Genomic DNA, 24,795 nt, shown 5'->3' with positions numbered 1-24,795 from the left:
AATCAGTGGGCGCTTCGGATGAGATGCATTACCCCGCATGATGGTACGAACGGATTGAATTGTGGGGTCCATCGGAATCCGAGGAAAAGGAACGATGTTAGTTTCGTTCCAATGGTTGGTTGGCGTCCAGAAGCGTGGGAACACGAACCATGTGATCACGGAAGTTCACGGGCCGATCGTTGGGCTCTTCCTTCGTTTTTCACCATCTTTGCTCCGACAACCACCAACCCACCGAAACGACACTCAGAGACCATGGCGCAGTACCTACCTGTGCTGCTTGTCTCCGTGTCGACGAATGCCAACGCAGACGACTCTTCTCTCGAGCCCCAACCTCGCGGACAAGTCGACTACCTTTCACACCAGTGGGAGGAGGAGGACGTTTGGCGGTCATGGCGGAGCATGACACGCCAGAAGAACGAAATCACCAATGGCATGAGATTGGAGAATGCGAGCTGGAGGACTTGGTGGAAGCAGCGGAACAAGCTCAAGACTATCAGTCCAGAGACCCTCAACTGGTTCGTCTCTTTTCTGTCTAGCTTCCTGTGTGCTCACACTATAACCAAGGCTTAAAGACTCTGATGTCACCTGGCTCTATGGGCCCCTGCACACCGCTGTTGACTGGTCTCCTCCTCCAAAACCCAAACCTGATCCGACGGAGGTTGGCAAAGAGTCGTCAACCGAGGACAAACTGGACCTGGCACAGGCCAAGCACAAGTCCATTCTCAAACACCGGAGCATAACAGAGTTATTGCAGAGTGAATTGCCTGCCTCGTCTCTTTTCAGCCCTGTGGAGAGTGACGAGGAAGAGTTGGTTGAGGAGGACGACAAACCAGTACGGCCCCCGTTATTGCATACGAAGAGTGCGCCCCATATCCACCCGCCTACTCATCCTGCACTTCGTAAACCGTCTCCCCCTCGAGTGTTGCCTCCTGCCATGGCCAGTGAATCCTCCCGTCTTGCCACCTCGCATAAGCGCCACATCACGTTCAACACATTTGTCGAGCAATGTATCGCTATCGATAGTCCTCGTCGTCCTGCTCTTTCTTCGCTGTCGGCCTCGAGCGATTTTATTGCCAATGATGGCCCCATGCTGACTAATCGGACACATTCCTGGGATGGCAGGACAAGTGGTCGACGCTGGGCAGGCACTGATGACGACGACGACGATGACGATGTCAATCAGCGCACTGTCAACAGCGAGAGTGCGCTTTCGAGCGACTCTGACGACGCTCTTGAAATTTGTTTACCTCGATCACGCTCCGGATCAAGGTCTTCCGGGTCGACATCCAAATCAGCTCTCACTTTATCGAATAAGGTCGCAAGCAAAACTATCGCACCGATCGCACCCACGCGTTTGAAGACAACTGGGGTTGGGAATAGCTGGGCTGGCGGGGAGTGGGTCAGCACACGCGATGAAGGTGGTTTCCATATTGAGGAAGCCCACCTCCAAAGAACAAGCGCAACAGTCAATCTGCCTGCATCAGCCGCGGCCAACACTCTCGTTTCTGTGTTCGATGATGACGACGATGATCTCGATGAGAGTGAGGTGTTCAACCACGAGTCGCTCTACCTTTCAGCTGATGCTGATGCGTATGACTACTTTGCTGGCCCGGATATTGGCGTTGAATTCGCCCCTCCCAGGGAACCACGTGGTCGAAGTATAACCACCAACGACACCGTGGAGGGTGAACGGTCAAGGTCAAGGTCGAAATCTAAGTCGCGCTCAAGATCAAGGACGCCATCGCCTGCTATACTTCCCCCCAATGTGTCATCTCCCTCTCAGAGTGCTGCAATCAGTGTTAGCGCAAATACGCGTTCAGGCCTGCTGTCACCCCCTCCAGTCGCCCCACCTCGAGGCAGGGATACTTCTGTCTCCCCGTCAACCTCGACATCGTCTTCCACATCAAATCGTGGTCGCAGTGCGACAAGGACAACTTCAAGCAGCAGTGACCGTGAACGGAGTCGATCTGGCTCAAGTCATACCAGTCCATTGGGTAGTCTGAGCCCGGAGTATACTGGTGTTAGGGCAAGCACCACCAGCAGCAGCAGTGGTGGTGGCTCGAGCGAGTTTGTCTACGGAGGAGGGGTCAAAGGTGGCAAATGGGACCGTGAAAAGCCACCAAGTGCAAGTCCGGAACCCAAAAGTTCCACAAGCACAACCACGATATCTGAAGATGACAATTCCAATTCGAGTGGAACCACCACAACTCGCCCTACAGTGCAAGTTGCAGATTCTCCGAGACCGTCTGTCACCCCTGCCAATTCGCCTATCGTGGCCACGCGTACACCCACGTATGTAAATCGAGCCAAACCCCCCTCATCCATCGCTTCTTCCTCCTCATCATCATCGTCCTCTGGATCATCTTCTTCAAGCATCAGGACTCCTTCGACCCCGCCTGGAAAATCAGACCCTGCATTTGCAACCACCGCTGCATCGATGCCTCGGCCCAAGCCACATATGGACATGCTCAATGCCTCCGTCGATGGTTTCTTCGTACTTGACGACGACGAGCCACAGCCGCCGACGGCAACTGCTACTCCAGCCAACTCCCCCGTCATACATCGGCACCCACCGTCAACACTAATTGTTAACGGCGCTACGCCAGTTAAGAAGTCGCCCCCAGACACAACAACAGCCAAGTCAATACCGATTTCGCCGCCCAAGAGCCCAGGCAAGCAACCATTGGCGAGGAACAAACCCCCGATAGACGTCGCCCCGACTTCACCCGCCAAAGCGACCTTCCAAGTTGGCACTCCCGTGATGAGTGTCCCTGGACATGTAAAACAAGGGTCGGGCAGCAGTCCCAGTGAGAATGCGCTTCACAGGACATTAAGCGGCCCGCCGTCGCCTACTAGCACCAATCATGCTCAACCACAAGGGCACCACCAGGAGGGTACTATCGTGGGTAAAGCTGTGGGTATGGTCACCAGCGCTGGAGCATACTTTGGCTTATGGGGCGGTGCAACGGCAACACCAGCGTCGACCCAGGCGTAAGTAGCACTCGGCATCTCTCTTTCTCGTCCCTCTTTGGACTCGCATACTCTCCTCTCCAAATAATCGCCTCTCCCCTGCTCGCTCACCTCACTCGCCCTCGAGTCCGACCTCCTTCTACTTATATATTCCTTTTTGTTTTTCGTATCTACCCATCAAACGACCATATACCTTACTTTGACGCCACATAGTTTACCGAGTACATAGCTTTTAGTTCGTTCCTCTTCTTTTCTCTCTGGCTGCTTGTTGTTCATATTCTTCATTGGTTGGTGTCTATACTCTGTAAATCGTACCCAAAGGCAAAGCAATCAAAGGAATGCATCTCAACCTCAACCTTGGCCTCTCGGGAATGAATTTTTCTGAGCCGGTGGAGATTCACATGAATGATGCATGGTCGGGACAAACGGTCCGATCTCCGCCCGACTCAAAGCGTATATCGATATCCACTCCACTCATCTCCCTTCTCCCGTTTCGCCTCCGCAACCGTGTTAAACTGCCCATTTTTTGCCCTCTTTGGATCCACATCTTCTGATTCCCCAGCCCCGATGATTTCGTCTCGCTCACCACGCTCCCTGCGGGCATTCTCCGCACGCACACCGAGGTAGTATATGACCGACGCAATCAGCCCGATGCCAATATACATAAGCACGAGTCCATGTCCAAGGCGGTACCATGGCTTGTCTTTCGAGCGATACTGGAATTGTTTTAGTCGGGCCAGACGATGGAAGAAGAGGAATCTCCGCACTACATTGGAGCTAACTGCGCCGTTGATGTTCCCAAAGCTAATCACCATAGCAAGCGAGACACTGCGTTTGTAGGATCCCTCGACATTGTTGGACATCCAAGCACTACAAACAGTTCTCAGTGGTCAGATCAGAGTGTCGTTAATGGAGTCTTACATCGTATTAGCTGATGAAGTATTAGTCTTTTATGGGGGCTTGTTGGTAAAAAAAAACGCACGGATAATTGGGTAAATTCCACAAGTTGCCACGAATGTTGCAAAATACGACAGTGCAGGGCTGCGTGACGCGATCAGTATGATATATCCTGCTCCGCCTGGACGTTTGAGTCAACTCATTGGTAACACAACAGCGATCCACACATACCAATAGTGAGGAAGATCAAGTTGAACATCCCGCGATGTTGATATCGGTCTGCAAGGAAACCAACCAAACACCTGGACAACATTGTGAAGGGGGAAGACGAAAGCAATGGCCCGACGAACGTGATACAGCATGCGAAGAAGTAAACTGGAACGGTGAGAAGGTTTGCAGCAGTAGCTTTATATCCTGTGGTGGAGTTGAAGCGTATATGCGAGATAAAGTCACTGTAATTTACCCAGCTACAGCGCAAGTGAATCGTCGTAGAATGCGGAAGTTGTCAGAACTAACCTGATTTATGATGGTAGGGAGGAACAAGGAGAAGGCGTATAGAGGCATGTCCTGATGTAAAATTAAGAGTGGACATAATAATAGTAGAACCACACACTGCTCCAACGTAGATAGCCACTAATGGAACGGCGAGATTATTCTGGGAACGAACGAGGGTAAGAAATACTCACTGCCTACCCATGTTTTCCAGTCCGTCAACGACTTCCAGATGTACTTCCACCTCAGCTCCTCGCCCGCTGCCGAGAACTGGTCGTCGCCTTGCAAACGGCGTACAACAACCGCCCGTTCGGCCTCTGTCAGGAACGTGGCGGTGTCGGGAAAGTCCTGGATAATCCAAAATGAGGCCGCGCCAGCGAGGACTGTTGCGAGACCTTCGAGGATGCTATAAGCCAAGGTTAGTGACCAAAACACTGGTATATGATTCGAATTACAAGATCCAGGCCCAGGCAGGCTTACCCCCGACGCCATCCATGTTGGAAATGGCTGCCTGCAGAGAGAATGATGAGGCAGTTGAACGATAGATGAAGCTCCCACTTACTGCGAGCAGCCCACCGAACGCGCCAGAAACAGTTGCGGCTGTAAAATGAAGTCATGACCAAACTCCACAAGTGGCCTACAAACGTGCCTGAGAAAAAGATGGCCGCTCGGATCTGGAAACAGTTATAATTAGGAACAGGCACTGAGACGTGAAAAACAACGAAGACCTACCCCGAACTCTGAGCGCTTGTACCAGCTGATGGAAAGCGAGTAAGAGGCTACTAGCATCCCATGGGACGATGTGTCCGCACCATGAAAGATAGTAGTTCACCCCTGGCTATATTTAGTTCGGCATGGTCTAGGGAAGCCGTGCGAGACTTACCTGGAAATAGACCGGCTTCGAACATGCCCAACATCCATCGCATCCCTATATTGAAGTTGAGGAGCCAAAGCGACGTAATACTAGGGAAGGAGTACGGACCGACAAGGCCACCATAGTTGTGGACCAAGCCTTGAACAGTCTACGTCATGAGCGGAAGGTCTGAAGAAGAGCTGTGAACAGACCATCATGACACCCCAGAGTAGCATGAGGAGTGAAAGCCAGATAGATGGCCTGAGACGCTTGAGGAAAACATTACTCGGAACCTGCATAGGTTAGCGGTAGTAGCATATTCAGTGAATGAATAGACCTCAAAAATGGCATAGCTGGGTCAACATTAGAAATTGACCCCCCAATCATGCTGGTAAACATACCTGAAGAAGAACACGGTCAGAGCTATCAGATACTGGTTGTCCGTCATATCCAAGTCTGTGACGAGACTGTAAAGCTAGAGTGGTCTTGAATTGGACGGGATGCGTGGATTTGTTTTACACAATACCTTGGCGCTGAAAAGACAAATTTATTCTTTGTGTTTGAGGACGAAAACCGGCGACATACTTTCCGATGCTCGTTCGATCCAGAAAACTTGGCCTATATAAGTACGCAGTGACCCACTGGTTACGATGCGCACCTCAGCAGGTAAAGAAACGAGAGCCATGGGATAAGAGCCAGGTCGATTTTGCGCATGAGCTTGCGCTCGTCTACTCCGTCTGTGTCAACATCGGCATGATAGACTGCAGCGGACGTGGAATTGTCAGACGCGCGGAGGGACGCGGTGGGTGAGCTCTTCGAGTCTTTTTCCATGGCAATGGTGGTGGTGGTGGTGGTGCGGGGAAAGGAAGTCGCTCCGAGCTAGATCTGACTAACATCATCGAAATAAATACGAAAATGAGGTCGTTTGCGTTATGTTACGCCCGCCCCGAAGTCACCATGTCATTGAGCGGGGTCAGGAGATTGACGCGTTGTATGCTATATGGGGTTAGCGTGTAGACCCTCACGAGACCGTTCACTCACACACATCGTGGGCTTTGTCTCTGAATCGCTGACTTCTCCAGCGCCTTCTGAGCATTTCCGCAAGACACGGAAGAGGAAGATATTGTGGGTCAACAAGCAGTGCTATTTTCCCGAGGTGCTCAGGTGACTGAGAATCTGAGATTTGGCAGACGTTCCTGCCAGCCTGGGAGACTTCGCACCATTTGTGTAGAGTGCCGGTACAACGTTCAAGTCCACTGCTGCCGCTGTCGGCACGACCTCCCGACGTCCAAGAAATTTATGTTGGTGGCTGGTGGAGGCAGGATGAAAGAGATGTAGCTCCGTGGCGACGTCGGAGAAAGACATGTGACTTTAGCTTTTGATGTGATACAGTTTTCTCACGCTACCACATATCGTGCAGACTGCCTTCTTCCTGTCCTACGCCTCCGGTTTGTTGTTGTCGCTTCGAAGAGCGATTGTCTTGCTTATTCTCAACAGAGCGACTAAATAACATTGTCTGCTACGGTTTTGCTGCAATGGAGCGCCAAATGGCCACATTGAGGGACTCCCAGCCTCCCCATGAGCTTCTCACCTCCGTATCTCCGTGTGATACAAAATCGTCCTTGTCCCAGGAAGCTGCCGCTGTCGAGGGAGACGTCTTCTATCCGAATGCAAGCCAAGCGCAAGCTTCTCTTCACCCTTCATCATGGACACCAAATCGTCGCCCACAGAATCCATCCGCATCGTAGAGGAGAAGTCCAGCTTCGAACAAGATTCACAGCCGATTTATAATCCTCAAGTGGACACCTCTGGAGTGGACGAGAAGAAGCTCTTACGCAAGATCGATTTTGCGTTGATCCCTTGGTTCTCATGCCTCTATCTGCTTTCGTTCCTTGACCGCACAAGTATCGGAAAGTCAGTACCCATGAACTGAGTATATGTAAAGCACAAACTAAACCTATTTGCAGCGCCAAGGTGCCTGGAATAACACGATGTTGGCTCACTTTACTGAATAAAAAAAAGTTGTATCATCTGGAGGCCGACCTGAAGATCACAGATAGCCAATATTTACTCGCATTGACCGTATTTTTCATTGCGTATGCTGTCCATACTTGATCATTTGCAGTCGGAGCTAACAATTTGAACAGTTATGCAACATTTGAGATACCGTCAAATATTGTTCTGAAGCGTTTTCGGCCAGCGATTTGGTTTTCGACCATTATGATAGGATGGGGAGTGTTTATGGTATGACTTGCCTTGCACAATGTTTTTCACCCAGCCGTCGCAGACGCTTCAAGGCGCTGCACATGATTTCGGGAGTTTGACCGGTACTTAGCTCCTTCTTTAGCTCAAGGCGTCCCATGACAGAGTTGCAACAGCGATCCGTTGGATGTTAGGAACATTCGAAGCGGGGCTTTATCCAGGCTCGTGTTTCTCCCTTTTGCTTGTCAACTGTCTGAGTGAACAAAAATAGGCGTCGCCTACCATTTGAGCTGGTGCGTTGTCGATCCTTCCATCGTTTTAGGCTAAATCAAGTAGCTGGTACAAGCGCTCTGAACTCGGTGTTAGTGGTCTCGTTATGCAAAGCACTGGCAAACAAGTTTGAAATATCCAACATAGATTCGCACAGCAGTCTTCACCTCGGCAACTACATTGTCTGGCGCGTTCGGCGGACTGCTTGCCGTTTGTTGATTTGTGAAACTCTGCTCTGCTGCTTATCAACTCGCCAGGCGGCAATATCTAAGATGGGTGGTGTAGCAGGCAAACCGGCATGGGCCTGGATTTTGTGGGTTAGTTTCAAGTTTATTTGAACTTGACTCAAAAGGAAGGCAGCATCATCGAGGGTCTGGTCACCATTGTCGCCGGTATTCTATGTCTTTGGTTTGTTCAAGATTTCCCCGAATCCGCCAAATTCCTTACAGAGGAGGAGCGGACTTTTGTCATTCGCCGATTGCAAGGCGACGGGCTGTTTTCAGCTGCAGGCGAGCATCCAAAACTGAAAAATATAGTTGCTAGCTTCAAGGACTACAAGACATGGATCAATAGTGCGGGCCAAAGTCATTTGTGTCAAACCAAGAGTCTGACGTGCTTTCAAAGTGCTACAATGCATGGGTTGCGATATGCCCTTATATGCGTTCTCTCTCTTCACACCATCAATCGTTAACCAGGTTTGTAATGGTCGGATAGGATGCTGACGCTAACGACAAACTTCCAGCTTGGTTTGGCCTTGTTCAACTCGTCGCTAGACATATATTCAGATGTCAACAGGTTTCAAGGCAACACGAGCTAACTTGCTGACTGTCCCTATCTACGCTTTCGCTGCGATTGTGACCTGTGTGGTCGCTGTGTATGCCGACAGACGAGGTCGCAGAGGCATGTGGAACATGTTGGTTGACTTGGGGTCTCTTTCTTCTTCTCTGACTTTTTTTCTTCCAGCATCATGTTTTCTATTGGTTCGTTTATGCTGGCTTTTTGAACCATCTGACCAGGCAACAGGCGGCGTTGGCTACATCATTCTGATTGCCTCGCGGAGCGCTGCACTATCCTACTTTGCTGTCTATGTTGCCAGTTGGTGAGCATGACTCTGAATGTTTTCCAACTTTGTTGAGTATACTGTAGTGGTATTTTCCCCGTCGTTCGTAAGTTCCTTCCATCTGAATGCTGACCCTTCGACATCGACAATATTTCAGCCAACACTATGTGAGTGCCCGCGTTTTTCTAGTCCGACAGCATTGACGCGCAGTTGCGAAGCACTTGGATTGCCAACAATCATGAGGGATCGTTAAAGCGCGGTGTTGCATTGGCAGCGGCGATCAGCATGTGAGTGCTTCTTTCACTTTCTGGTTCATTCAGCTCATTAGTCCCGCGCAGTGGTAATCTCAACGGCGCTGTTAGCTCAAATGTTGTACGTTTATTTGGCTAGTTTTCTTTTCTTTATGTGAAGGTCTTTCTCTCAGTATCGCGCTCGAGATCAACCGTGGTATCGGCTGGGTAAGATCAAGTTCAACATCCCAGAACTGAAAGTTCAATTCTTGTCTTGCTAGGTCACGGTACGGTTATTTGCGAGTTCTTAGTTGAGACTAACTCCAAACAGGGCTGGTACTCCTGTACATATGCATTGGGATTTTTGCCAACTCACTATTCCTATACTCGCTCAAGAAAGAAAATATGAGGCGTGATCGCGGCGAGCGCGACGAGGTTATTGGACCAGAGACATTGGAAGACAACGGGAATGGCCGATTTGCGAGCGTGGAGGAGGCGAAACGCGAAAAAGGAGATGGCTGGAGTGGTTATCGCTACGTGCTGTGATTTTACGAGAGTTTAGCTTCCAAGGATGCTGTATTGCAGCTGCCGAACCGGGGGTCTTTTTGGCACAGCGTAGGCAAGAATCGAGGAACACGATGCCGGGTTTGAGTCCCTTCCTTGGTTTTTTCCTTATTCGCAACAAGAACCTAACACGACTGAATCGAGTGAAACGGCCGCAACGGTGTTTCGTTGCATGCTGCGTGATTGGCGGCCGTCGGACTGCTTGTCACAAGCGGTCACACTCCGATTACCTGCGGCCAGATATGGACAGCGACAAGAAGCAAGGCAGCGAAGAAACGACGGACAAGGCAGCCTTCAGGGTCAGACACAAGGCGGCGTGTTAACAATCGTGCAGATATTATTTCAACGTGGATGTTTTCCCGAAAATAAGGTCGTACGATCGCGCTACGCGAACTGGTGCCATATTTTTCTGACAATACATAAAGCGGGCAGATGAGACTCTTCTTTCTTCCTAACCACCACCTACTGCTATGACTCTCCCCGTCTTCAACGCTGCCGAGACCCCTCGCCCCAAGGATGTTGGTATCCTTGCCATGGAAGTCTACTTCCCTCTTCGCGTGGGTTGCATCGTGTTGTTGGACCGTTGCTTGTTGGCTAAACTTTTGACTCTAGTGCATCTCTGAGGCTGACCTCGAGGAGTACGACGGTGTCTCCAAGGGAAAGTATACGATTGGCCTTGGGCAAGAATACATGGCTTGGCCAGATGACAGAGAAGACATCAATTCATTCGCCCTCAACGGTACGAGCTACCGTGTGCTATTGAGCCACGCTGTCGCTGATCACTTTTGTCAGCCGTCTCTGGTCTCTTGGAAAAATACAACATCGACCCCAAGTCCATTGGCCGCATCGATGTTGGCACTGAAACCATTATCGACAAGTCCAAGTCGGTCAAAACGACTCTTATGAGTCTCTTCGCCGAGTCTGGCAACTTCGACATCGAGGGCATTGACTCGAAGAACGCCTGTTATGGTTCCACTGCCGCGCTATATAACGCGATTAATTGGGTGGAGTCGAGTTCTTGGGATGGACGGAATGCCATTGTGGTTGCCGGTGACATTGCCATCTACGCGAAGGGCGCTGCTCGTCCTGCTGGTGGTGCTGGCGCTTGTGCGATTCTCATTGGCCCTAATGCCCCAGTCGTTTTCGAACGTATGTTTTCTTTTCTTGCTCTGCCTTTAGCTTACGTTTAATTGACTGCTGGGCAGCAATCCACGGGACCTACATGGCCGACACCTATGACTTCTACAAACCAAACCTCTCGTCGGAATACCCGGAAGTCGATGGCCCCGTTTCCGTCGTCACCTACATCCAAGCCCTGGACAACGCTTACCGGGTTTACAAAGCCAAGGTAGCAAAGGCAGCCAAGAAGGCCCTCAATGGCAACGGTCACGCGAACGGCAGCTCGTCTTCATTGTTCTCGCTCGACGATGTCGAGTATGCGCTCTTCCACAGCCCATATGGCAAGCAAGCCGTCAAAGGCCATGCTCGTATGCTCTACAACGACTTTGTTGCTTCCCCCCAAGACCCCCAATTCGCCAGCGTCGCTGATGCGGAGGCGATCCTCGCGTTACCCGTAACCAAGGCCCTCACCGACAAAAACATCGAGAAGACCTTCATTGCCGCTGGCAAGAAGTCGTTCAAGGATAAGGTCGACCCCGGAATGGCCTGCTCTCGTAGGCTGGGAAATATGTATACTGCATCCCTTTATGGATGTTTGGCATCACTGCTTTCAACTGTTCCTGCTGCTGACCTGAAGGGCAAGCGGGCGAGCATGTATGCGTTTGGAAGTGGCTGTGCGGGTAGCTTCTGGACTTTCCGCGTTAAGGGCGACATCTCTGAGATCGCCCAAAAAATGGATTTGCTCAATCGGTTAGCGAAGATGAAGGTGGTTCCGTGTCAGGAATTCGTGGATGCCCTCGATGTACGTTTATTTCTCTTTCTCGTTAGTCATAGCTGACATTTTGGGGTTAGCTTCGCGAAAAGAACCATAACGCGGTCGGTTTCACCCCGGAGGGTTCGGTAGACAACATCTGGCCTGGCGCCTACTATCTCGATCATGTCGATGACAAGTACCGCAGGAAATACGTCCGCAAGCCGTTGTAAAATGCTTCCTCTTGATTAGACCACAACTAGAAAATTTGTACTTATTCAGCCCAATAATGGCATACAGCCCGTTAATATTCACCGGCCAGCGGCTTCCCTTCTAAGTTCTTCGAACCTCCGTCCCTCGCTCTCGGCGCGCTGCACACTTTTGACAAGCTTCTCTTCACGGGTCTGTAGTCTTTGCTCCATGCCCATTATCAGCAACCTAACCTGCTCGATATGCGCCAAAGTCGCTTGTGTTTGTTGTTGTTGAGCTCGAGGATCTTCGATTGGGGAGGCAGTTGTGACACTAGCTGCTTGTGCGTGGGCCAGCACGGGTGAAGCATGCGCACTCAACGTGTTGGATCGTGAGTGTAAGAACGACCGCCCAGTTATGGTGGCAGCCGTTCCAGAAACATTGGGCGGCGCAATATCGAGGGCAGACTGTCGCTAATCAGCAACGTTTTTTGTCAGCTGTTTGCAATGCACACCTGCCAATTCTCTCCGGCCAGCTTCGCCAGTTCGCCTTCCAGCAATTTCTCCCTCGCTTTCCCCCTGTATTCCTTGTTAATTGACGGCTGCTGACGCCAAGGAGAGACAAACCGTTCAATCTCCGCCATAGACCGTTCATTCTCTCGCTGGGTTCCCGCCAGCAATAACTCCAGACTCTTATACTCGCGTTGTAGTTCTTGCACGGATTCGACATCTGGTCGTTGTGAAAGCATGCCTTGGAGAGTCTCGATTTGTGACTTGAGCTGTTGTTGGATTTGTGAGCAACGAGGGCCAAGGTGGATTCAGGACTAACGGTGACGACGACTGACCCGGTCGTTTTCCCGATCCTTTTCTATAAGTTGCCGCCGTAGTGCCTCTTCGGTCGTCTCATTTGCCTCCCTCAGCACGCCCAAGTCATCGGCGCCAAAAGCCAGTGAAGGACGCGTGTGATTTCGAACGCTTTGAGCCCTTCGCATCGCCGTTCGCACCTTTCGGTAAGTGATAAGCAGTTGTAGGCGGTTCAGAGAAGGAACTCCTCGATCACGTGTCTCGTTGAATCGCTGAGTTACCGGCGTTACCTGGCGTGACGAATCCATCCATTGACCAGCATTGACCTTGGTGTCGTTCTCGGCGCGTCTATTACTCAGGAAGCACGCATGAAGCTTGAACCCAACTGAGAGACTTGTGTGGCTCGGGCCGACGATGCCGAATAGCTGGGGTATATTTATCCGAATTATGACCGCCGGTTCTTGTTTCTAGCTACCATGGACCGCTCATTCCTGCAAGCCGACATAACAAGTCTCGTCGAAAAGTCCCTGACAATAAACGAGAAGATTTCTCTCTTAGGAGCTCCAAATTGGTGGAACACAACCGCGATACCTCGTCTCAACATACCTGTTTGTCCTTTCCTCGCTTGGCTGAGCAGTTGCAAATAACTCCTCTCCCAGTCTGTTCGTATGAGTGATGGGCCAAATGGTGCCGCCATTTTCCCCCCCTTCGCTCTCTTTCTCAACTGACAAAACTCGAGGCGTTCGCGGCTCTTCGCAATTCATTGCTGTTCCGGCGCAATGTCTTCCTTGTGGTACCGCAATGGGAGCGACATTCAATCCTGATCTTATTCGCAAGGTAATGTGGTACTCTCAACGCTGTATCACAAAAAGTGACATCGTTTAAAGGTCGGCAGTTTGCTTGGTGAAGAAGCAAAAGCCAAATCAAGCGTCATTTTGCTTGCGCCGACCTGCAATATCCAGCGATCTCCTTTGGGTGGCAGGGCATTCGAGTCTTTCTCAGAAGACCCATTCCTTTCTGGTGCAAGGCATCATCCCATACAACGTTTTGAGCTCAGAAATGTGCAGGCACTATGGCAGCGGCCTATGTTTCAGGACTGCAATCCCAAGGGGTCTCAGCTAGTCCGTGCGAAGCAACTTTTAACTGACTGTGGTTAATTGATTACCAGCGATCAAGCATTTCGTTGGTAATGATCAGGAACATGAGGTTTGTTACTGGATTTCTTCTTGTTTTTCTATCTCAGGGCAAATAGCGCACCGCGGCAGACTCGGTAGTCTCTGATCGTGCGCTGCGGGAACTCTACCTCTATCCGTATGTTTCTACGTCGTGAAACAATACGCTACCTAAATCGTTCTAGGTTCATGCTTACCCAGAAGTATGCCAGTCCCGGGGCTTACATGACATCGTGCGTCTCTCTCTCTCTCTCTCTCTCAGCGAATGTCGACCCTGATTGTTCCAGATACGGTCGTATTCATGGAACCCACTGCTCTGAGAATTCCTGGTTGTTGCAAAACATCTTGCGTAACGAGTGGAAATTTTCTGGTTTAATTATCAGTGATTGGTCAGTTCGGGTCATTTTTGGTCTCAAATATTGAGTACTTTAGGTATGGAACCTATTCCATCGATGGTGCGATCAACGCAGGGTTGGATCTCGAAATGCCTGGTCCCCCTCGTTTCCGCGATTCGCTTCTCGTCAACCATTGTCTGACGGCACAGAAAATCCAACTGGAGACGCTCAACAAACGCGTCACCAACCTTCTTCAATTTGTTCAGCAACAGGCACGACGCAATCCCGAAGTGGTTTATGGCGACGGCATCGAACGAACGCGAGACTCGCCCGAGATGCGTGCATTTGGGAGAAGTGTCGCTTCAGAATCGATCGTACTCCTCAAAAATCAAGACAAGCTGCTACCATTGACCTTAGACAAAGTCAAAACGATCCTTGTCGTTGGCCCCAATGCTAAGCAAACCATCATATCTGGAGGTGGCTCGGCAGCACTCAAGCCAAGTTACTCAATTTCGCCGTACGATGGCTTGGTCAACAGCTCGCCAGTCGGCATAGAAATTGCGTACACAGTTGGATGCTATGGTACGATTCACTTGTGGATATTGTTATTTGAATTGAATCTTCAGCCCATAAATATCTACCCACATTGGAGAACAACCTTCAAACTCATAAGGGAGAGCCTGGTTGGCTGTGCTCATTTTATAACCACGACAAGGACGATCAACCTCTGCCCGAACCGCTTTCATCTGTTATCGTAAATGGTTAGCTTTCCGTATTCGGGGTTACCGCTGGCTGAGGAACATTTTTTACAGACACGAGGATCAAATTAGTCGGTGCGTTGTGAGACTCCACAAATTGTAGTATCATGATACTGACCGTCTTGTGATTGTGTAGATTTTCTACCACCTGGATTGGCACCGCTCTGGTCAGTCAAGCTTACAGGTCGTCTGACAGTGGACAAGACGGCGCCATTCGAATTAGGCCTGACTGTGGCAGGTATGTTCAGTCTCGAGCCCACTGATATCAATAACCAATTATTCTCAGGTCGCGCTAGACTCTGGGTCAACGGGGAAATGACAATCGACAACTGGGACCATCAAACACCAGGAGACTTTTTCTACGGGCAGGTGCGTGGTTCGTTCCTATGAAACAACCGTTCTAGACTATGAATCCTAAAGGGCACCATCGAAGAAAAGGCAGTGATCGATCTTACCGCCCACAAGCCAGTCGACATACTCGTCGAATTCAACAACAGACCTCCTCCGAGAGATGGTGAAACAAATGTCAGCTCTCAGCCCGCGCTGATGCGTGGAGTTCGTCTTGGCGGATGTGAGAAAATCGACGAGGAGGGGGAGATAGAAAAGGCAGTGTCATTGGCGAAAGACTGTGATGTTGTTGTGTTCGTTGCCGGTACGCTCCCAACCGATTTATTGCGAGCCACTAATGATTCGTATTTTTCCAGGATTGACTCCGGAATGGGAGAGTGAAGGTTTTGACCGCCCAACACTTGATCTTCCTGGCCGGCAACATGAGGTCATATCCCGACTCGCCGCCGCAAATCCCAAGACTTGTGTTGTCATCCAAGCAGTGGGTCATTTAGCGTGGACAAGACGCCTTGATGCCTATTATTTGCACATAGGGCTCGGCGACGAGCATGCCGTGGGTCGATAGTGTCGCGGCCATCCTCCAAACTTGGTATCTTGGGAATGAAGTTGGTGAGTAGACGACGTTTCACCATATAGTGAACTGCAGTTAAATTCCAGCCAGGCAATGCAATTGCGGATATAGTCTGGGGGAATGTCAATCCAAGTGGTCGTCTTCCACTCTCGTTCCCTGTCAAAATCGAGGACACACCGGCCTATTTGAACGACAAGTGCGAGAATGGCAAAATACATTACCGCGAAGACTTGTTCGTCGGGTATAAGCATTACCATACGCGGAAAATCCAGGTTTGGTTTGCGAAAATGAGCGAATAGAATGCGCTGACTGTCAGTGGAAAGCCACTCTTTGCATTTGGGTCAGTACCAAATTATCATCTTATCTTATCTAATCGTTGTCAAGATTTGGACTCTCGTACACAACCTTCTCCTTCGGCAATCTTTCGATTTCAGAGGCAAATATTGATCATGCCAATCTCCGTGTCCATATCTCGCATACTCTGCGAAACGAAGGAGAGGTTGCTGGCTCCGCGGTGTCTCAGGTATATGTCGGATACCCCCCTGAAGGAATTCCAACCACGCCGGAGCGCCAGCTGAGAGCATTCTGCAAGGCCAGCGACCTGTTACCGGGAGCTACACGAACGATTGACGTCGAGTTGGATCGGAATGCGTTTGCCTTCTGGGATGTTGGTACCAACACGTGGAGAGTTGCTCCCGGAAAATATTTGGTCGAGATTGGGTCGTCGGCAGACAATATTCACCTCAGAGGAGAGGTAGAGCTGGTGAAAGGGTTGAGCTGGATCGGACTGTAGGTTTCGATGGATGACGAGACGAGCGCGTTTGGTGTTCTGGCCCACTCCAAATCCAATGTCTTTTGCGATGTGAGAGTGATTCACAGCGCAAGACCAACGAAAAGTCTCCGTTTCTGCTCTTCCTTAAGATCGGCGACTACCCTAGCTTCAGCCACGTCCAGCGGCAGCCTAGTTGCAAAAGCAGCTGTTCTTCGCCGATTTTTCGCAGGAAGCGGTTGCGCGGGTCGGGTCTGCCGATTGTTCACGGAGCCGGGACGGCAGCTGCGACTCGGACTGGTAAGAACACTTCGGGTAATTGGAGTAGTTTTCGAAAAATCAATACTGTATTGAGGAAATGAAGCTGCTCTCTGAGTATGAGCCGCTCGATTTCGAACAGAGCCTGCGTTTGGTTCGGAGCTGCTCGGCCGAGTCACAATCACGCGATTGGTCACGCCAGTTTTCACCTCTGATAGTGATACCAGGTCACCGAAGAACTTTGAAAGTCGTCCTGAACGGTTGAACCTGCCCTCCATTCGGTCTTGTCTGACCGTCCTTACCATCCGGCAACGTAATACGGATGGGTATTCGGCTGCACCGATCGTGAGGATTCCAAGAAAATGCGTCCGGAAATGCGGTTACTCATCGCAGTATAAATAAAAGGGTTTGATGCAGGTCTAGCCAACATGGCTTCATCCACAACCCTTAGATCTGCCGGTACGTTATTTTCTGCCCTTATTGTAGCATCATTAATGCCTTTGACTCCTCAGGATTGCTCGAATGCTTCCATATCGTACGGCACCACCTTTCATTGGACTCTTGCGTCGTTGTTGCCGCCAAATACGCGTCGTTGGATGGCAGATCACTTTCCCAGGAGACCCTCTTTGCTGCGCTGAAAACGGTTGTCGAGAAGCACCCTTCTCTCTGTCTTAAAGTTCAACAAGAAGACGCCAAACCCTCCTACGCCAAACTCGACAAAGTTGACCTTTCGCTTGTTGTGCAGTTTTCGGACGCGGAAGACGTGGAGCTTGCTATTCAGCGACAGCTCTCGACACGGTTTGACACGTCCGCAGAGCTTCCGCTTTGGCGCTTGCAGGTCCTGGCAAACAATACTGTAGTATTCGCATACCATCATGGCATTGGCGATGGCCTCAGTGGTGTTGCATTTCATATGACACTCCTGGATGCAGTCAAGGTCATGACTCCCAACGAATCACTCCAAACAATAGTGGAAATTCCTAAATCCATCGCGCTTCCACTTCCACTCGAAAAAGTCACCAATCTTCGGCCATCTATTTTCAAAATCTTGGCTGAAATACTCGGCTTATTCCTCCCTGTGTCATGGACGCGTTTGGGCTCTGCATGGACGGGAAATCCTGTTCCTGCAGCCAAGCCAAATCTTGAACCACGCGTGAAGCTCATCACGCTCACAAGCAGCGAGATGAACACATTTTCTCAAGTCTGTCGCTCCCACAAAGCGACAGTGACCTCAGCACTCTACGTTCTTGCGGCTACCACTATCTCGCGTCTAATTCCTCCGTCTTCAGAAAAATATACCAAACTGGTAGCTGCCGTCGCCATCTCTCTCAGGGGCCCCGCCAATGCCTCTGCGGACCTCATGTGCGACTACGTAACAGCCCACAAATCGTATCCGTTAATTGATACTGTGTTTGACTGGTCGAAAGCCACGTCTTACGCAACGGAGTTGCAACGCCAGCGGTTGGTATCCCGGCAAGAGGTCGGGATGCTCAGTCTCCTTTCTGGCAACTATATCGGCTTTTTCAACAGTCAGCTTGGCCGAAAACGTGGGTCGACATTCGAGATCTCCAACGCTGGAAGGATTGCGTCTAGCGAAGGCCAGTGGCGAATCGAAGACATGGTTTTTGCCCAATGCAACGTCATTTTGGGCTCCGCGCTGACAATGAGCGTCGTCGGAGACCCCACGGGAGCGATGACAATCGCATTGACGTGGTCAGAAACTGCGGTGGATGATATGCTGGCTGAAGCTTACGCAACAGAGTTCGTAGATGGATTTCGCGCTTTGCTTGTTTAGACTTGCATTTTGGAGATATAGATAACCTAGACATGCTTGATGTCCAAGTATTTCGCGATCACGTGTTCCTCTTCGCCGTTGCCCCTGCAAATAGCTGAGCGTGTCGTTGGATACTGTCCAATTTTCGGATCGAAGTCAAACCATTTGAACGGCACTGGCGGTTCGTGGCGGCGCTCAGTTGACAACGCGTTATTCTTGACTGCTTACCAACCAACTCGCTTCAATTGCGAAGGTTTCCTTGGGCGCTTGCCTGGAAAATATGCAGCCGCGGTGTCTATAGATTTGACGTCAACGGTAAAATTATGGCCGTTCGTTTCATAAAACCAAAAAGCACCATTGTGTGGTGAAGGTATCAACAAACACAAAGTTCCACCATAATGTCTCCCACTTACAACAACGTCATTGTCTTCGGTCCCACTGGGACTGTCGGTGGTTTGGTTGCCCTCGAGGCCCAGAAGCGCGGTGCCAAAGTGTGGCTGGCGATGCGCGACACGACCAAGCCGATTAAAGGCATCCCTCAGGCTTCTGATGTAGAAAAATCTGGCAACTTCGAGCGTATTCAAGCTGATCTCGAGAAACCTTCTTCTGTTGCTCAGGCGATTACCAAGTCGGGCGCAAAGGCTGCCTACCTCTATCTTATCCAGAGCAGCCCCGACTTTTCCCGCGCCACCCTCCAGGCCATGCGCGACGCTGGTGTTGAATATATCGTCTTCTTGTCCAGCTACACCGTTTTATCCGAGGGAGCTGCCCTGCGGGCCCTTACTCGGGACCAGTGGATTCCCTTTGCCCACGCTCAGGTGGAAATCAACGTCGAGAATATCGGCTTTCCGTATTTCACTACTTTGCGTCCTGCTTTCTTCGCCAGCAACTACATCACCAATTCTTTTGATCGCTCTGCGAGCCCTCCCCAAGGCCACCCTCATTTACGAGGACGCCATCTTTGACAATATCACGCCAGAGGACATGGGGGCGGTAGGCGGTGCGGTCCTCGTTCAGCGGCCATCAGACAGGAAAGAGACCATCTATTTGTGTGGACCAGAGCTGCGGACGGCGAAAGAAAATTGGGAGCTTATCAAGACAGTCACCGGTCGCAGTGATATCGACATTACTCCGTCCACGCCTGAGCAGTTTGTCGAGTCCTTGACTGCCAAGGGCATGCCCGCACCCATGAGCGGGTATCTAGTCAACTCTCTTGAGAAGATGAGACGCGCCTTCCGTGAGCCAGAGTACAAGATTGGTGCGGGAAATGTCGAAAAGTTTGCAGGGAGGAAGCCAACCAAGTTCATTGATTATCTCGAGGCACACAAGGCAGAATGGCAGGATTAGGCAGAATGTGGTAGATGTGTTTCTTTTTTTGAATAGACAATTGAACGGTATAACGGGCGGCAAGCTTTTGAGTCAGGTTTTGAAGGCGCCCTTTGTGCAAACCTTGCAAGGTTCGTTGTTGCAACCAAAAATGACTAAGCAGCTGGATTGATTGGCAGATATAGCTCGTGATGGGCCTCACTAAGTACGATAACTTGTAGTTTAATTGTTCAGAACTTCTTGTTGTTTCGAGTCGTAAAACTAAATGCTGCCACGACGCCCGTTGACGGGAGAGATGGTATAAGTCGAGTCGAATGAGCTTGCGCCTCCCGATGATTGGGCGAACGTGGCCTTGAAGCATCCCATCAGTTTGTGTGGCACAACTCTTTATGAGTATTTCTCACCGGTCCCAAGCCGAGTGTCGCGTCGGACGAGTTAGCAATGGCAATAGCAGTGTAGCTGACGGATGGTGTCGCGGTATTGAGGTAGAAGACGTATGAGCCACAGTTCGCCAAGGGCTGTATGAGGCTTTAATCAGTTGATTCAAGAAATGACGTCAAAGTTAACGCACGAGGTTGGGAACGACGACATAGTTGCCACCATTAATACCAGCCCTCACGATGTTCTTGCGGGCGGTAGAAACAGCGGAGCTGGTGAGGCACGGAAGCTGACAATTCAAGTTAGATGGGCTACTGGCAGCATCGCTTGAACCGTAAAAACTTACAGAGGATGTGTCACCAACAGTGAACTCGACTGCTGTGGCTGCCAGTGCTGAGGCACCGGAGACCGCCAGAGTTGCCGCCAAAAAGAATTTGAGGAAGGACTGCATGACAGAAGAAAGAGGAACTTGAACGCTTCTCTAAGTGGTCGCTTCATTTTATACTCGAAAAGGGCTGGCGCCGAGAGCGGTAAGTTCGATGAAACATTTGAGAAGTGAATACAGCGGCAGATCCGGGCTGCGCACCCGAAAGGTTTAGAAGAGAAGTTGAGTTTTGGAGCCGGCGCCCACAGAAGAAATGACGGTACAACAAGGAGCATGTGATCGCGGAGACTTCGACCTATTGACAGTAACAAATGTCCTGGAATCTTGAAGAACCTTGAGAGAGCACCTGAACAGAGGATTATCACCTTCGTTCCAAGCCAATTCGCAGAAACACGATCGAGGTTTGCCACACCCCGAAATTGTTCCGCATCATGGTGGATAATGTTTTTTGAAGCTTATTTGTTTCAGTAGTGGGCAAGTCATAGGCAGACGCATAGTTTTGCGGTTTGAACAAGACACCAGAGGAAACCAAGACCATTCCATGACCGATTGTTGACGAATCAGAGGTCGTCTTGTCATGATGATGGTGGTTGAACGCGAACTGAGTTGCCGCGTGACTGTCGCGTCCATCGTGTTTACCTCCTTCTCGTCACATGGCGAACAAGGCCGTGCACTGGGGCACTGAGGGCAGCGTTTCCGATATATCATCCGATATTCTCGCCACTTCCAGTCTCGATTATATCAACTCTCAGCTCATTGCGCATGGATTTGTGCCAACACCAGGCCTCTCTCTCGATGGCATTGCTCCCGCCGACCTCGACCGGGTCGTGAAATGCTTGCTGGGCATGCTAAGCCAGCGAGTGGTGCGTCAGCAATGGTCGTGTTTTCTGCTTACCCAAATCTAAACAGGAAGATATGGGTCGAACTGAGGATCTCACTACGAAACTCCGCACACTATCCTACGACCATGAACGACTCACAACTATGTACCGTGCAGCGGCAGACACGGCGGCGAGTGCAGAGCGAGAAGTGAACCTCTACAAGTCTCGATTAACGTGCGTTTGTCTATGCAGGTTGAGTTTCCAACCATTAACTGATAACCCGGCAGCGCAACAACCCGTCTCCTCCAGTCTTCTGAATCTTCGCACAAGCAAACAACTCTGGAGCTCCAACGAGCACGCTCAGCGCTTCAATCCGTTCGCGCCACCCACCATGCAGAATTGAAGAAGAAAGAGAGAGAGATGGAGCGCATGGCGGAACGGTGGACAAAACTAGCTGATATACAGACAAAGGTTGGTGGGGCAGCCAGTGGATTAAAGTGTTCAAACTTGAAGGCGGTGGAGAGGGCCGGAATAGAAGTGTTGACCGGTCCTCCTCTCCACGATAACGCGCTTCAACAGAGTGAAGAAGCGCGGCGACGACTGGCAGAGGACAACCGTCAACTCCGAGGGCTACTTCTCAGTGCGGTCAATGAGACACAGGCAATGCTTCATCAAGCTCGGCCCGCAGAGAGGGAAAAGGAAGAAGAGGTGTGGTGGATCGTATTCTTTGTTTGGTTTACGGCTGACAATAGCATGCTAGCCACTACCACTCACCAGTCAGACACTCTTCCCTATGGCATCGGCTGACGCGGCAAACGAAAAACTGTCCTCATTGCTCTCAGCTGTACGAGAAGCGGTCAACAAACCCTCGACACCAGTACCAGCACAATCCTCGATTACACCCTCACCTTCATCCTCAGATGGCGAGATTGAGCGACTGAAACGAACAATATCTCGGCTAAATCATGATGTTGAACGGTACCAGAAAGAATTGTTGACTCAGGCGACGGAGACACAAGAAATACTGGAACAATTTGCCAACGACCCTCGTGTCGATGGCGACGTTGGCGAAAATAGTGTTGAGCTGATGATTGGGCCAGAAAGGGATGCTGAGAGGGAACGGCTGGAGAGGATCAAGTCCCAGTTGGATGTCGAACGCAACAAATTCACAGAGGCAACGCTTAGGCTGGGCCACGAGAGGGCATCGGTAGAGGTCAGATTTGTGATTTTCCACAAAAAAAGGATTTAACATTTCTTGTAGGCAGACCGCATTAGGTTGCAGGATGAAAAACGAACATGGGAGGTTGAAAGACTACTCGCCGAGCTACCTCCAACGCCTAATCCTGGTACGGACGCAGGAGCGACAGCAGAACCCGTTCGAAATTCACCCCGAAAATCGCCAGGGAAAGTATTCACTGTCGGCGCCAGTCGCAAGACTGGCCGCATACCAAAACGATCATTAGCCCCCCCTCCACGAGCGAAAATTGAGCCTGCATTTGAGACGGAGGTCATACCTGGCCCCTCGTCCTTACTACCAACATCATTCGTATTGCCTCCCCCCTCACCATATTCCGCCTTTCCTCCGCCTACACCCCTCCTCCTGTCGTCCGCGCCAATACCTAGCCTTCTGGATACCCTTGCTGCCTCTTCGCCTTCGAGTTCTGAAGCACTAAGTGTGCCGCCTGTAGCCACGCCTGCAAACCCATTTCCAATAGCGAAACCCTTCATTCCGCGGATGATCCACGCCTACTCCCCTGCCAAGCCCAGTCCACTCAGTCGCATTTTATTGATGAGCCAACGATCCCCTGCGTCGCCAGAAGAAGCCGCTGGACTGGGTTTTGGACTGTCCACGTTTGGTTTGGGATTAGGAGCTACAACCAACACTCCATTGCTGCAATTAGAATCCCTACCTGAGGAAGGATTCAGCGCATTAACGGAGGATGAGTTGTTCCCTGCTGTTGCAGTTGTTCCCCCACCCCCAACAGAGCCAAAACGACAATTGAGTTTGGCAGAAGAGCTGGGTGTATCAGAGTCGCCGCCTGAGAGTCCGGCTGCCGTTGCAGGACCGAGTCGAGTTGTTACATCGTCTCGTGGCCTTTCTCGGGTACCCCCGACAGAACGTTATTCTACAACGGAGAAAGGCAAAGAGAAGGAGAAGGAAAACGGGCTGAAAGGTCGCACTGGCTCTAGCATTCGACGGAGAGTTGTGGCGAGCGTTGCACCTTCAAAAGCGACAAGCTCTACGTTACCAAAAATAGCGAGCACTGGTGGAAAATTGAAAGCGGGAGGACCCGGCTCGGTTTCGCGTGCAAGGGTTATGGCAAAATTGCCTGTTTCTACGGCGTCTGTAACCAAGAAGGCCGCCATATCGTCAGCTGGCGCTCCAAGGAGAGTATTACTGGAAAGTGCGGAAGCTGCGCATGTTGTTCGAACGCGGAGTAGTTAAATTTGTGTGCGCATTGTATTTATCCAACATTCTATTCTGCAGATATTGACAATGTCACATCAGCACATGACTGTGACACTCAACCTTGATGACAACGACCAACGATTGGACTGTCCGCGTCCAAGCAAAGATCGCGCAGGTGCTGGCAGAGGAAGACTTCATCGTCCCCGAAACCCAATTCTCCTCTATAACAGAGCCAAATGCGACATTTGCCCTTGCGATAGATCACACGCTCCTCAAGCCAGACGCAACTCAAGAACAAATCGCCTCGCTATGCGACCAGGCCATCATGAACAAGTTCAAGGTATGAATATATGAATACGTATTCTTCTCTCATATTCAACCATTAATAATGCCTTAGTCGTGTTGCGTGAACGGAGCGAATGTTTCTCAAGTTGCTGAACGACTGCAAGGGAGTGGAGTCCTGACTTGTGCTGTGATTGGATTCCCGCTAGGCGCAGGGACATCAGCGTCTAAAGCATTGTCTGCATTCTGCTAGCGTTTTCATTTGCCGCCCTTGACGAATCACAATCAGTGAGGCTGCCGACGCAGTCAAATGTGGGGCCCAGGAAATCGACATGGTCATCAACATCGGAGCCTTGAAAGCCGGCCAATACGAGTCGGTGTTCAACGATATATTCGCCGTCGTGGTTTCTGCCAACGTGCCAGTGAAGGTCATCATCGAAACGGTATTCTTGACCGACCAGGAGAAGGTCGCAGCATGCTTCATTGCTGCTGAGGCTGGTGCTGCATTCGTCAAAACGTGCACAGGTTTCTCTGGCGGAGGAGCGTCGAAGGAAGACGTCCTTCTCATGCGTAAATCTGTTGCGTACAAGGCCAATGTCAAAGTTAAGGCTTCCGCTGGGATCCGTAGTTTCGATAAGTGTCTCGAAATGTTTGCGGCTGGGGCGGAGCGCATTGGAACGTGCGTTTCAATATCACTCTTATTTCTAGTTTGTGCTGAAGCCTGTCATAGCTCATCTGGTGCTGCAATCATGCAAAGCGTAGAAGCAAGCTCCGCAACCTACTGAAAGCTTCGGAGAAAATCATGTAC

General features: G+C 50.7%; 8 protein-coding genes across 8 annotated transcripts; 7 read left to right on the top strand and 1 right to left on the bottom strand.

The window, feature by feature from the left end:
• Positions 1-201: 201 nt before the first annotated feature.
• On the top strand, positions 202-2,995 carry MIND_00365300 (DUF1752 domain-containing protein; the record flags this gene model as incomplete). Its single annotated transcript, XM_037360494.1, has 2 exons — positions 202-515; positions 565-2,995. The coding sequence occupies exons 1-2, from the start codon at positions 253-255 to the stop codon at positions 2,993-2,995; spliced, it is 2,694 nt and encodes an 897-aa protein (XP_037223379.1). The 5' UTR covers positions 202-252.
• A 3,922-nt stretch (positions 2,996-6,917) lies between these two features.
• MIND_00365100 (MFS domain-containing protein) lies at positions 6,918-9,520 on the top strand (the record flags this gene model as incomplete). Its single annotated transcript, XM_037360493.1, has 21 exons — positions 6,918-7,126; positions 7,180-7,308; positions 7,360-7,456; positions 7,500-7,539; positions 7,591-7,641; positions 7,686-7,707; positions 7,751-7,775; positions 7,832-7,894; positions 7,942-7,997; positions 8,045-8,256; positions 8,309-8,389; positions 8,480-8,597; positions 8,648-8,664; positions 8,708-8,783; positions 8,831-8,850; positions 8,902-8,911; positions 8,963-9,031; positions 9,083-9,116; positions 9,169-9,202; positions 9,256-9,261; positions 9,306-9,520. 21 exons carry the CDS (start codon positions 6,918-6,920, stop codon positions 9,518-9,520), a joined length of 1,584 nt encoding a protein of 527 aa, XP_037223378.1.
• Positions 9,521-10,008: 488 nt separating this feature from the next.
• Positions 10,009-11,641, top strand: MIND_00365000 (3-hydroxy-3-methylglutaryl coenzyme A synthase; the record flags this gene model as incomplete). Its single annotated transcript, XM_037360492.1, has 5 exons — positions 10,009-10,095; positions 10,151-10,277; positions 10,331-10,687; positions 10,744-11,459; positions 11,510-11,641. The coding sequence occupies 5 exons, from the start codon at positions 10,009-10,011 to the stop codon at positions 11,639-11,641; spliced, it is 1,419 nt and encodes a 472-aa protein (XP_037223377.1).
• A 78-nt stretch (positions 11,642-11,719) lies between these two features.
• Positions 11,720-12,588, bottom strand: MIND_00364900 (uncharacterized protein; the record flags this gene model as incomplete). The annotated part of the gene is made up of 4 exons (XM_037360491.1): positions 11,720-12,064; positions 12,112-12,175; positions 12,224-12,375; positions 12,442-12,588. The coding sequence occupies 4 exons, from the start codon at positions 12,586-12,588 to the stop codon at positions 11,720-11,722; spliced, it is 708 nt and encodes a 235-aa protein (XP_037223376.1).
• A 226-nt stretch (positions 12,589-12,814) lies between these two features.
• MIND_00364800 (Beta-glucosidase) lies at positions 12,815-16,377 on the top strand (the record flags this gene model as incomplete). Its single annotated transcript, XM_037360490.1, has 21 exons — positions 12,815-12,830; positions 12,872-13,008; positions 13,060-13,087; positions 13,140-13,237; positions 13,288-13,420; positions 13,468-13,521; positions 13,569-13,606; positions 13,653-13,711; positions 13,758-13,805; positions 13,860-13,961; positions 14,005-14,489; positions 14,534-14,668; positions 14,720-14,740; positions 14,802-14,903; positions 14,952-15,034; positions 15,086-15,317; positions 15,370-15,494; positions 15,547-15,622; positions 15,675-15,856; positions 15,908-15,924; positions 15,969-16,377. The coding sequence occupies 21 exons, from the start codon at positions 12,815-12,817 to the stop codon at positions 16,375-16,377; spliced, it is 2,580 nt and encodes an 859-aa protein (XP_037223375.1).
• Positions 16,378-17,039: 662 nt separating this feature from the next.
• Positions 17,040-18,406, top strand: MIND_00364700 (uncharacterized protein; the record flags this gene model as incomplete). The annotated part of the gene is made up of 2 exons (XM_037360489.1): positions 17,040-17,070; positions 17,124-18,406. The coding sequence occupies 2 exons, from the start codon at positions 17,040-17,042 to the stop codon at positions 18,404-18,406; spliced, it is 1,314 nt and encodes a 437-aa protein (XP_037223374.1).
• A 2,721-nt stretch (positions 18,407-21,127) lies between these two features.
• Positions 21,128-23,741, top strand: MIND_00364600 (uncharacterized protein; the record flags this gene model as incomplete). The annotated part of the gene is made up of 5 exons (XM_037360488.1): positions 21,128-21,337; positions 21,384-21,529; positions 21,583-22,003; positions 22,056-22,508; positions 22,557-23,741. 5 exons carry the CDS (start codon positions 21,128-21,130, stop codon positions 23,739-23,741), a joined length of 2,415 nt encoding a protein of 804 aa, XP_037223373.1.
• A 79-nt stretch (positions 23,742-23,820) lies between these two features.
• Positions 23,821-24,772, top strand: MIND_00364500 (uncharacterized protein; the record flags this gene model as incomplete). Its single annotated transcript, XM_037360487.1, has 4 exons — positions 23,821-24,045; positions 24,103-24,224; positions 24,277-24,666; positions 24,718-24,772. The coding sequence occupies exons 1-4, from the start codon at positions 23,830-23,832 to the stop codon at positions 24,770-24,772; spliced, it is 783 nt and encodes a 260-aa protein (XP_037223372.1). The 5' UTR covers positions 23,821-23,829.
• Between the last annotated feature and the right edge of the window lie 23 nt (positions 24,773-24,795).

Source organism: Mycena indigotica (assembly GCF_014461135.1).
Source record: "Mycena indigotica strain 171206Taipei chromosome Unknown Mind.scaff0003, whole genome shotgun sequence".
NCBI lineage: Eukaryota > Fungi > Basidiomycota > Agaricomycetes > Agaricales > Mycenaceae > Mycena > Mycena indigotica.
This window is presented reverse-complemented; position numbering and strand designations above follow the sequence as displayed.